We start from the raw sequence: 13,685 nt of genomic DNA on the forward strand, positions 1-13,685 counted from the left end.
TCATACAATAAATCGGAAATCCTACTGTTTGTCTGATTTCTTCAATATTTACGCGGTTAACTCTTTTGATATCTAGTACATGTGCGTATCAAGGTCTGTCATGGTTCATGGTAGCCGCAAGCTGCAATCCGACACATTGTGTGGCGCCCGCATACTCCCACGGACTCCTGTTACCATATACTTGTCTCCTTCACACCACGGCCACTTATAACGTACTTATAACAATCGGCTCTTGTTCTTCTTATTATGAATGCGTAACACGTGTGTCAACTGTCTGCTGGCTGCTAGCCTCGAAACAAAGTCCGTTAATGTATCGTAAAAAGATATATGTTGAATATGAACAAGTTTTCCACAGACTTTGAAACTTGGTTTCCGTGGCTCTAGTGTTTTTAACTGTTCTATTACGAAAAATATTTTAAATAATAACAAAATGAGATATAAGGTTACTGAGTGTACAAATTTTACAATTCCGTCCTTACATTTTTCAAAATTGAATCCAATTTTACCAGCAGCCAAATTTTGCCGTTCAGTTTACGTCGCATATTAAACTAGAATGTCTATAGTAAAAGTTCCAACCACAATCTTACAATTTTAATGTGAGTGTGTCTAGTACTTTGTTAAAATAACGTTCAATAAAGCAAGAATCCTCACAAGCGTTTCGCAATATACTTAGTTACTGTGCATATAATGCCGTTAGTGTAGAACACGACATCACATTAAGGTCATTGATTTATATTTGATATATACATGCCATTTACCAAGATGTATACAATATAAAAAAGGTAGCAACATCGCAATACTCAAATTTTGTTAGCTAAATTTTGCCACCGAACAGAACCGCTGTATATGCGGACGGTTAGTTATTATCGATAACATTGTAAATTAATTCTAATCGGAGAAGTAAAAAAGAATGTAAATATATCAAATAACGATGTTGTAATGTTGTCTACTGGTAGATAAACGGTCGTTGTAATATATAAATTATAACTCATTTCATAAGAAGCCGAACAAACAGTGTGATAAATAATTATCATATTAGATTTATCTTCGTTTCGATTATATGTGCTTTATGAAAAAATACCTTACCGTTCATTATTAAGCTACACGTTCTATGTTAATCAGTAAGAAATCTCTAATAATACTTAATATAATATAGCTTATATACAATATTTTCTAAAATTCTACGAAAATTTTCGCTTTTGTTAAATAGCGTAAATATTTTATTTAGTAAGTGTTGTCTACTGTCACGACTTTTGGTAGATTACATAATACACAATTCTGACGATTGGATGAATTTAATAAACTTAATTGAAAATTCCATAATTGTATGAAACTGAACATTAACAAAATTAGGGCTTCAATTTAAAATTAGATCTCGTAAATTGCTTGATATTTGACAACGCTTAAGGTATTGTTGTATGGTATCCTAAGAATTAAAACCTCATTATTGCTATGACAGTATAGACAGGCGTTTAATATTGTCATTTAATAGAATCAGTATTACGCCAACAGGTTTTGCTTAGAAAGAAAATTTTATCGGATGAGAACTTTATCGAAATTGTACGCGTCGAAACTATTTTACATAGTTTGTAATAATTATAGAGTTCTAACATTAAATAATAAAATGTACATTCTTTACGAAAACCTTATCCTTAGCTCTATTTAAAGGCGGAATGTTAAACGTATGTATAAACTATTTATAATATTACTTTCACATTTTTAAAAAGATATTAAACACTTTCAAGTTCCACAGTAGTTGAAATTGTTTAACGGAAACCGCCGCACAGTCACAGTTTTGTCATAGCTTGTCAAATTTTTTATTCACACTTTCACTTCACTATCATTTCTGTAACGTAAATACAGATCCCCTTAATGTTTAAACCATTTGAAGTAAGATAATTATAAATCCATAGTTCATAAGACATCTGGCTATCGGAGGGTGGCCTTATGCGTCGTAAGTCATTAAATAGTTTAATAAACTGGTTTTAAACACAGTTAGTATTTTGTCCTTCACTTTTGATTGCCCAACACCTACTTATTATTGTTAATAGGTGATTAGCCAGTCATTTATTCCATTATTGATTTCAAAAATAAACACAGATGTTAAGGCAGCTGCCAGCAACCACTTAGGCTGTTTTGTGATTTTTGGTTATATAAAGATTTCCATAAAAACTTATATAGGTAGTATTGTATTAGCATTAGATTGAGATGAAAAATCCTATTTCAACTTTCTATCGCGTCTTAGTAGATAGTCAAAGTTGTTTGGTAACTCTTTAACTATAGCTTAGCGGCGCAAGCGCACGCGACTCCGTGTCGTTGACCCTTCTGCCCTCGCCCCACCTCCACGGCCCCTTGCTTTTCAAAATCAGAATTTAACGGTCAAATGGATTTGTACGATAATCAGATAATACTGTTGTTGTTTATATATATGTAATGAATTAAATATCCATTGAACCTGTGTGCAGTATGGATGTCAATACTGTATATTAAAATGTAGTTTTATTTACTGAAAAAACACTCCAATGCAGTCTTTTCATATTCAACCATATAATATACACATACTCTTGAAATTCTGTAAATAGAAAACTATACTTCATATGAAAATTAAATTATAATTGGCGTATTTAATTGCTTATATTCATATTTCTCACTGGACTATTACGGTGAAAGTTTATTTAAAAGTTTCTACAAATAATATTGTAGGTACATATTTGATTTGGAAGAGGTCAACTGTTTGACTCCTAAAAAAATGCTACACAATTTCCTTTGTTGACCACAATTATCATTTAAGAACTATTTGTGTACCCGGAAAAAACATCTTTAATATAATTTACGAAGAAAATAAGTGTAACTGTTTGAAATTCAATTCCTCGTTAGAGTAGGGAGTATTAACGATTTGGCGCTAATTTTACTTACTCCGCTAGCTCTCCGACCCAAAACGTGTCTTGCCTACTTACCAGTGATCCCTTTCCTGTGCTAAATTTTAAAGTTTGTTTTCAAATTTGTTACAGCAATTGGAGTGATTCGTTGTGACGATGAGCAGCACGACTCGCGAGAAGGTGATGACGTCACGATGCAGTGCAGATTCGGGTCCGAGGTGAATCCTGGTGATTCACCAACCTACTACTGGGTGCGGAGTACAGCCAGCGGCCATGACAATGTGGCAATAGGAAATATACCCCTTGAAACTAATTATAAGTGAGTAGACAAGCTTTTCTAACACGTCTTCTGATAATAGGATGATACTTAGTGAAAATAAAATATGTTCCTGACTTCTTGAACATATAATAATATACATTTATTTTATATGTACCATCTGACACACAACGAAGTGGTCTAAGTGGTTTATAGACATATTCGGCACTAAAAGCCGGCTATCAGTAGAAGATAATTAAAGGCAGAACTAGAGTTTGTTTCACTTACAATATATACAATTCATAAAAACTAAATCAGTCTGATATACACAAAATAGTCTTTTACTCAGAGTAAAAGTAAGCACTTGTTTTTCTTATTTGTTGCCTAAGACTTTTCTTTTTCTCTTGTAGTGAAATTATTAATTCGTGTTACTTATGTTAATAAAAGACAATACTAATTACGAGTTATTCAGTTGTAACAAAAAAAAAGTAACAAGTTGTGATTGTCACTTAAAAGTTATCGAAGAAACATCTTTACAAATCACATTGATGTTACTCATCCTAAATTCTATAATCAACGAAAATTTACGTATAGACCTCCGTCTTCACCATCAACCCCAATTCATCCATAGTAAGTGTTAACTATTGAACTATTGAACGCAAATTTCTTTTGAAGATATCTAATCATGACTAACTCGGGTTAAGTTCGTGGCGGTTGTTGTAGATATGGTCAAATATATGTTAGGTGAAATACTTTGTTTGAAGCTTGTTAACATCTGGCTTTAATTGTTTAAAAAATGTGCTTATAACAATGATACTATTAGTAGTATGTTAGCGACGCTAGATTAACAAAAAACTAACTTGACTTATAGAAGAGTTCTTAAATCTAAGTGACACCTATATGTGTCACATATGTATATATGTGTCGACATTATCAGAAACGAAAATGTAATTTTTTTACAATTTATGAACACAATAATATCATTATTACAATAAAAACTAGAGGCTCATTTTGGATTCAAACGTGCGATGATTGGTAACATATTGTTTACGCTTCTAATTATTAGCTAAAATATAATTATATATGTAACTTAACTAAAGTTAGATTACATAATTCTCGCCTGCTAAAATACGTTAAATTTTAGATATTCTCTAAAAGGGTAGACGGTCGAACCCAAACTATTGTACAACTGATATTGGTGCACAGACTGGATGTATTTATTAAACTACTCGGGAAAATTTAATCTTTATTGATACTTCACTCAAACATCTACGACGTTTTGTTACTAAAATACTGTACATTAAGCAAAACAGTATGAAGTGTAATTACTGTGAGTGGTCGAAATATTGCATTGAATACTTCCAAATCAGCTGGGTACAAATTTTCTACTTGTAAAAGTATAAATAGGTGTCGTATGTACTACACCTCTTTATATTTCGTAATATACCCTTAGTCTTGGCATAGCCTAGTAAGCTAATGTTTTATAGAGCTTCCATAAATATAAGTGATTGTAAGATACATTTTTAATGATTTATCTTACGCAGTCATGTTGCTTTACTGTGACCTAATATTTTGTAAAACACACGAGATCGTTTATTCAGTTGGGAAGCAATGATATCACCAGATGCGCTTGGAATATATTGCGAACTATCAATGACGTTTTACTGTGTCCACATTGATTCCTTTTCAATAAATTGCAGCACACCTGAGCCGCTTGTAACCTGCGGCTTAGTACTTGAATGGTCGGATTCAAAGAGTAGATATTAACGACTTGCCGGCTGATTCCTCGGAAATATACATTTAACTAGCATCTAGCTAACATATGTGTAATAAATTAGAAAATTTTTGTTCCAAATACTCTTTAAATCAACCAAAAGTTGAAGCCAACGCATAACACACTCTTTTCTTGTTGGTGTATCGATGGATCATCATTCGCCTTGTTACAGAGTAATGTACGCTCCGTCAGAGGGACGATACGATTTGATGGTCTCAAATGTATCGTACGAGCGTGACAATGGGAGATTTGAATGCCGCATAAAGGCAGGTGGTTCGGGGAGGACGTTGCACTCGCAGGGACACAGTTTGGTGGTGCTCACTCAGCCGCAGCCGCCGCTCCTGAGTCCCGGCACGCATGCCCAGGCGCAGGAAGGTCGGGAACTCAATTTAACCTGCTCGACGACAGGTGGATCGCCTAGCCCTGATATTAAGTAAGTGTTGTTTTAGCAAATTGAATAGGCTTTTAAATTGTGCTATATACTAAATACACGAAAGGCCAAATTTAATTTAAAAAAAACGAATTTATTTTCTTAAATAAAATTAATTTCAGCAAAAACCTATTTCAATGCCTATGCTGTAATTATTAACAATTTTATTTCCAATATTTGTATCACGGTTTCTATTAAACCAATAATTATCGAACACGAAGTCCACCCGCATATAGTAAAAAAAATAATGAGCAATTAGAGGATTTAACGAATATACAACAAAAGTTATAATATCGTAAATATTACAATATTTATATGCTGTTATTTATTAAGCCGACAGTGTTTATAATGCTCTATAAACTCTTGTACGTAGTTTGGGGTTTATTTGACATTCAGTCTTCCATACATACATGTGTTCACTTTTCTTTAATACAACTATTGTTGATTAGGTGGTATCGGGATGGCACTACGTATCCACTAGAGGCGAGTGTGATCAACGGCAGGACGCGGGTGCAGCCTTCAGTGGCCATTCTTACCCTGGCTCCTAGCAGAGAGGACGATGGAGCGACTTTTCGGTGCGTTGTATGGAACCGAGCGATGCCTGAAGGCCAGAGACTAGATACAACTGTTGATTTAAGTGTAAATTGTGAGTACATGTTTATTTGTCTATTTGTATTACTACTTTTTGCTTGATAATTGTTGTTCTCGAGAAAGGCTTTTGAGATATGTAAAGCTGAAACAAACAAATATACATTCTCCTTGGACGGAAAAAATAACCAGGAATTAGATATTATAATAATAATAAAAATAGCAATAAATTCTCTTTTTTTTTTAAATAAGAAGGAGCCACAAATTTCGTGATGATAACGCGGTAGTCGCCGCCATACAAGATTAGAGAATTTTAGCTTTAAAAGAAATATGTATAAAGCTTAACCTGAATGGTTATGTATGGTATGTCGAAATAATAAAATAACATTTAATGAAATATAACTAATTGCGTCATACTCATTATCACTTTTTTATCACGCTTTAGTATGCATTCTCTCTCTTCAGTCGTTAGCTCATGTCTGAGAGTCGTTCGTGGTCAGTAAGGAAACATCTGGCACAGTCTATCTGTGTACACCGGTTTCTGATCAATGCCTCTCTTATAACGGCGTACAGTTTTGTGAGGATGAATCTTCACTTGATCGGTCGATCTGGTTGAACGGCCACGAGATCATTCTGTGTTACCAACCACGATCATTTTCTCCAAATTCCCATAGCTTCTGCGCATATTTATATATATTCCCATTAGTATATCTATAAAAACCATAACCGTGTTATGTATGTGCATTCTTGTCTGAGCGTGTTATTCATGGATTTAGTGTAGGGCATATTTTTCGCATCAAAATACGAAAGGGTGGAATTGGTTTAGCTAAAATTTTTACGTTCTTTATTTTTATTCTCTATAGTTGTGTATTAGCTATAATCCTATACAGTCAATACATAACTGTTACTCAAGTTTCAATTGAAAGCTATACTTAATAGATCAATAATTCTTAATTGAATTTTGCGATACATTTATTCAATTTCGGTATATCCATACATATTTTATCGCAATAAGGATTTTAAGAGAATTCTTTATTTTTATATTCGCAGCGCATTTATTCTCCGATTGTTAATCTGTTAAAGTTTATTTTTTTTTGATTCGTTAAATCAAACAATTTCAATGCTATCTTATATTACGAATTTGTATATGAATCTTATTTTTTCATTAATAACATCATTATTGCGTTAAATGTTTATGCAAGAGTTTAAGTTAATGTTATGTGTAAAATCAATGAAATGCTTTAAATTTCATAATATTTTTGTGACATAACAGAAGGATAGATATCGGAAGTCGGTAAATTCATTTGCTACCTTCATTTGCTTATTCATTGTGTCCCTTTACTAATTGACCATTGCTACATGAAAATCTGACCATGTTACTAATAGCAGTAAAAATTAAAAATTGCTTGTAAGTGTTATATATTTTTTAACATATTTTCCCCGCTAGGATTAAATATTTCATACTAAACCATTTCTCTGCATTGCAATTATGGAATATGTGTAATCTCTAGGAAATCCCTTATACGATATTTAAGCGAGATTAATAATGTCACTTCTGTATTTCCAGTTAAATATTACATTACCATTTTAGCATATTTCAAATTTATATTTTGTCCATTTTTCGTACCAAGCAAACTTAGTATTATAATAACCACGTATATTTCTATCGATCCTGAACGTTTTCATTAATTATTCGATAAAAAGCTCGCAAGGACTAGTCGTTTTGCAATAAAGGAAAGTACATAATATGCATGGGTTTCGTTGAAAGATGCTTGAAAGTTTTATCAAATATATAATAAGTTTTTGTGTGTAAGAAATAAAATGTTTTATATTTTACAATCAAATATATAATTATACTCATCAGATTTTCAATTCGCATTATGTTTGTGTGAATTCAATATGCTAATTAAGCATTAGCCGAATACCTAATTTGCTACGATTAACGGGGATTAATTACATTATTTAATAATCTTCATAAGCTTTTGAGTAATTTCTGAATAATCAAAGTTTTTATAGTTCCTTATTGAAAACTGTTATATCTATTGATTATTTTGTCCTATCACTTTAATATTACAGTGCAAGTAAATATCTAATATTGAGACTACTTGAGTACGTTTATGAATAAGCCTAAAAAAAGTTAACCTAGTTAAAACTTGGTTGTTACTTCTCTCTTGTAGACACTTTCCTTAAAGTCTCAGCTAGCATCCGACGAGCAACTGGTCGTTGACGTATCGAATAACGTTCAGTTTCGCGGTTATTTGGAAGGGAAGGCTTAATTAGCCACAAAAAGCTTGGTGTGCTCAGCAAGGCGAGACGGTACTTCACTCCGGGTCACCGCTTGCAACTCTATAAAGCGCAAATTGACCCCATATGGAGTAATGTTCTCAATTCTCAATGCTCACACTCTCTCCGCTTGACCATGTTCAACGAAGAGTGAATTGAATCGTCAACGACCAGTCACTTTGCGTGCGTCTTGATCCCTTGGTGTTGCGTAGAGATGTGGGGTCTCACTGCATCTTCTACCGCATTAACTTTGGAGAGTGTTCAGAGAAGTTGTTCGGACTAATACCTGCAGCTGAGTTCCACTATCGGACTTCAAGGCAGAATACAAAATACCATCCGTATCACCTCGAAATCCGTCTTTCCACATCTTAGCATTTAAGGCATTTTTGCCGCCAATTATTTCCGAGCCAATTCGACTTAGAGTCCTTCAAGAAAAGAGCGTACCAATTCTTCAAACGCCGGTAACGCACTTGCGAGCAATCTGGCAATGTATGTGTTCATGCTCGGCGGTATGTATCACTTAACATCAGGTGAGCCTCCTGCCCGTTTGTCTTCTATTATATTAAAAAAATACAATTAAGTGGCGATCATAGACAACCATTTAATTGGTATCTCATAAAATAAAATCTATTCAGAAATAAAGCGATGCGAAGCTACGTTAAAGCTGTTTTCGTAAATGATGTTCTTCGTGTTTCATGTTTTAATTGGTATTGGACTCATCCAAAGTAGTACTGTGTGTTACGGAATTTAGTTCAACTAATGTTTGTCCATTACTAATATACAGTTGTATCGAAATATTTTTAAGCGACAGAATTATTAAAAGAGTTTATATAGGTTCGTCATTTCCGGGTATTTTTGAAATACTTAAGAAAACGGAAAAGCTTTTGTTATTAATCATATTATAGCGAACGATAATATCAAAGCATTATAGGGCGGTATTCAAAATAGGCTGGCTATATTGGTCACGGCTCGTTCATAATTGAAAATCTGAAATGAGACATTATGAAAGGATTCACTGTCAAATAGTCTTCAGTTTATTTAGGAGTAAAAGCGTAAAGGCCAAATGGTTAAGCTAATTGTAAAAGGAACTTTCCGTTGTTCACCAAATTAGACAAACATCAAACCCTTGCCGACAAATAGTCATTCCATATCTCTTAGGAGATGACATAACCTTATATTTTATTAGAAGCATTGTATTCTTTTGCGACGTGTATTTCTAAAGCTGACAATTACTATTTTGCAGTCGCTTGCGGATGTCCTGAATGCTAAATTAGCGCGTGTTTTGCGCCAGGGCTAAATGAAAAGAGTTGTTCTACGTCTCAGTCGTTTTCCGCTATGAAGGCAAATACAAGCGTTTTAAGTAGGCAGACTCCTTAAGCGAGGCCGGCAGCAATTAAACCAGGCCGCGTCTTGACTCTCGCTAAAGATACATATCTTTTACACTCAGAACTAGCCAAAATTTAACAAAATATATTATTAATATATTTAAAAAAGAACTAAGTTTCTCCTTTGTAGTTCCAAAACTCGTCAGTGGATTATCGGAACCACAATATCACAACGTGGACACCTACCTACACTTTCATAATCCTTTTTGAAAGTAATAAAGTTTACATTATTGTGAGATTAATTAACCAACGTGACTAACGGAGTTATTTCAGTAACCGTTTTAAGACTTAAAAATGATGTGGCGTACCTTAGCTAGAACGGACTAAAAAGTCGATATAAAAATGAACAAAAAATGCATCAAGGACGGTGTAAATCGCTTTCGTTGCAGCTGTTTCGAGTGTACAGTTAAATTTAAAAGGAATGCAAAATTATACATTTTGTTATAATTGTACGTTCACGTTCTAAATTCTTGTCAATTTATTGGAACTGTACGGAAAAATTTCATAATAATTATCTTTCAAATCTTGTCGAAAGATTTACGTAAATGTTTTTCTCTTGTTTAAGTTTTCTTTGTTGCATATATTTTTATCACAAATTATTATTAAACAAGGTTTATAGGCATTTGTTAATCTAAATTCTTGTTTCAATAATAAATGGTCGATAATAAAACAAATACAAAATCAATAATTTAATAAAAAGTTTAGCATAATTTTTAATACCTTACCCATTCGTAAATTGTTTCAAAGTTTTCATTTGGGTAATGTGGGTGAGGCCGCATGTTGTATTGCATACCTATCTAATTTTGTCATAATTTGCTTCTCATTCGATTCCAGCCCTGTAATATAAATATTTATCATTTGTATAGTGTTTTCCTGTCAGTTTACACGAAATGCCTGCCAGATGCCAACATTTTTAATTCGACCTAAATGAAAGCAAGCGCCTTGCAAGATGTATGTTCTAATTTGGACGTACACGGCACTGAGTAAACATTCGTTGATCTGCTGATATGTAGAGCAGTTTTACATCCGTTTCCTATAAACGGCACCTATTTGTTTAATATCCAATTCGTTAGTTTGTTGTTTGTTGCGATATGTAAACGCTATCCGGACAAATACGTTTTGGTTTAGTTGTTACATTACTATGCAATGTTTATTTACCTTTTCTTTTCCAATTGAGTTAAATATTTACATATATGTTTTATCTAAATAACATATATAATGTAATATTCTTATAGAGTAGTCAGTTTTAAAACACAAATATTTTTCAGATTTCCCTCGAATTGAAATCGGTCCGGAGAATCCATTGCATGTTGAAATTGATGGAACTGCAACGATGGAATGTAAAGTTGACGCAAAACCCAAAGTGAGCAGCGTACGGTGGACTAGAAATGGCAAATATATTTCAAACTCTTTTATACACACTATTCAAGATGTGACAGTACAAGACGCAGGCAAATACACTTGCAGCGCTGATAATGGGCTTGACCATCCTGGGGAGAAGGAGATTTACCTAGACGTTCTGTATCCTCCAAGTGTTACGGTCGACTCTAAAACGTACGACGCCGAAGAAGGCGGCACAGTTGAAATACGTTGTGAAGTTTCTGCTAATCCTGAACCAATTTCAATCGATTGGACAAAGGAAGGAAAACCTGACTTCCGTCAAAAAGGAAACACTCTAGTTCTAACTAGAGTCGATGCAGAAATGGCTGGAACATATATTTGCAAAGCCATAAACGTAATTACATCATCCTCAGGAAATCGCATGGAACGGGCTAGCAGCGCTTCCGTCGCTGTATTAGTGAGACATAAACCAGGACGGGCATTTATTAGTCCTGATCGGCCCGTAGCTCAAGAGGGTGCAGGGGTAACACTTACCTGTAGTGCTAAGCCTCCGGGCTGGCCGTCTCCTCAGTATAGATGGTTCCGCGATATTGATGTCGGAGATGTCAAACCGAACGTTCTCGCTACTGGCCATAAATACACAATCCCGAGTGCACATCTCGGTAGCGAGGGTGTTTATCATTGCCAGGCCACAAATGAACTTGGTCATGGCGAGATTGCATCCGTCAACCTCGAAGTATATCAACCTCCGCGCTTCCAATCAAAACTCCAACCACACATGATAAAGAACTCCGGTGAAAGAAATTATTCTTTGACATGCATTGCGTTGGGAAAACCGCTACCCCATGTTAAATGGTATAAAGACAATTCCGAAATAAAAGCGGATGCTAATTTATACGAAGTCAAAACAGAAATAAATGAAACTAGAAACGCGGTGTTCAACATACAAAGTACGTTACGATTCAAAGGTCGCGCGAGACCCAACGGGGATGACTTACTTCCGGAGGATAGGGGAGTCTATTCTTGTTCGTTCGAAAATGAAGTAAAGAAAGTGGAATCAACTATGCAGCTCAGGATTGAACGTGAGTATTTTAATCCTCTGATTTGTTTCTTGCTTTTTTTATCTTTACATAAATTGCTTGTTCGGTAAATTTGTTTAAGTTACAATTTAAATTTCGAACTCAATATAATTCTAAAAACTTTTACTGTTAATATTTACAAAAATTTAAAATTTTCAAAATCATTACATTTTTATGGAATTTACATGTCATTGTTTCCGTTAAAAAATATGCCGGTGATTCGAAATTAAGATACCAGTGTTAAGCGCATTGAGTGCTTGCTTCAGTTGCTCACGTTTGTATACATAAACTCCTAACTCGTGATATGGAATATATTTCATACTTTTATAAATGAAGACTTATTTCGAATAATTCTTTCCAGACGAACCAATTTCAATCCGACAACAAAACAAAGTAGCTTACGATGTGATGGAGAACGCTGAAATATCGTGTAGAGTTCAAGCTTATCCCAAACCAGAATTCCAGTGGTTTTACGGCGCTAATACTGCACCATTGCAAATGTCCTCGGACGGTCATTACGAGATAACTACTACAACGGATAATAACGACTCCTACTTAAGTATTCTCCTTATACGCAACATTAAAGGACAGGACTACGGTGATTATTACTGTAAAGTAAAAAATTCATTGGGTAGTATACGTCCGCAAATAAGATTGCAACCAAAAGGTGCACCTGAGTCACCCCGCGCTTTAGCTAGTCAAAAAGTAGGACCCAGTTTTGTGTCTCTCAAATGGGAAGCGGGATTCGATGGGGGACTATCGAATACAAAATACTTTGTACTATATCGAAGACAGAAGAATCCAGCTGGCGGAGAACACTGTGCCACAGAAAGATTAGATGAGTACGATTGGAAAGAATACGATTGTAGGCGATCCAATCCGTGCAACGTTACGCGCCTTGAGCAACATAATACCTACCATTTTAAGGTAATTCTATTATAACATAATCCTAGTGGTAGGATAATAAAATATATATTTATAGGCCACTTACATTGAAAAGTATTAAATAAACAAAGAACTATTTAGAGCTATACAATTTTTGCAACGTTTGAAATTTTTTGAATATTTAGATATGAATAAAAGGGGATATCCAACAAAAATATAGTATCAAAATGATGTTAAGGCGATGAATGAGTCACAGTCATTTGTGTAAAAATTAAAAAGCAAAGTAATTAAAAACATAAAGACAACAAAACCGGCACAAAATGCTAAGATTTTAAAAATACTAACAAATATGGAATCACAAAGTAAATGTAAAAAATTAAATGCGACACGGTACTTTTCGTCTTTACTTTTGTGGCGGTTTTGTTCACTTCATTTAAAGACTTGCCATTTCTCGTGGCACATTTTTGTTGGTATTAAATTCTATAAAGGTATCGCTATATCAATGATTTGGTCATAGTAGTCATACGCTAATATGTTTCTCTCATTGTTATTGCTACCGACAGCATCTGACATTTGCATTCAAGGTAAATGACTCCAACCTCTAACATTATTTCTTCCTGATTTGTGCATTCGCTTTGGTCACTTTCGCCATGCTTTAAGCCTTTTGCGTACGAGCTATTGTAGAAAAATATATCTATTTTATATAACGTTAGAGTTTAAATCAGAATCCATAAGTTTTTTTACCAGTTAAATAAGTAAATAGATCGACGCTGCAATATACTCTC

At 34.1% G+C, this 13,685-nt stretch overlaps 1 protein-coding gene across 1 annotated transcript in view; it reads left to right on the plus strand.

Moving 5' to 3' along the window:
• LOC123717949 (hemicentin-2) overlaps positions 1 to 13,685 on the plus strand; it is a 37,085-nt gene that overhangs the window by 12,300 nt on the left and 11,100 nt on the right. Inside the window, exons 2-6 of the mRNA XM_045674236.1 lie at positions 3,012 to 3,198; positions 5,082 to 5,342; positions 5,789 to 5,985; positions 10,864 to 12,018; positions 12,377 to 12,942. Of these exons, the coding sequence (XP_045530192.1) occupies positions 3,012 to 3,198; positions 5,082 to 5,342; positions 5,789 to 5,985; positions 10,864 to 12,018; positions 12,377 to 12,942 (2,366 nt within the window). The remainder of the gene's footprint in view (positions 1 to 3,011; positions 3,199 to 5,081; positions 5,343 to 5,788; positions 5,986 to 10,863; positions 12,019 to 12,376; positions 12,943 to 13,685) is intronic.

The sequence above is a fragment of the Pieris brassicae genome, chromosome 2, assembly GCF_905147105.1.
Source record: "Pieris brassicae chromosome 2, ilPieBrab1.1, whole genome shotgun sequence".
Taxonomy (NCBI): domain Eukaryota; kingdom Metazoa; phylum Arthropoda; class Insecta; order Lepidoptera; family Pieridae; genus Pieris; species Pieris brassicae.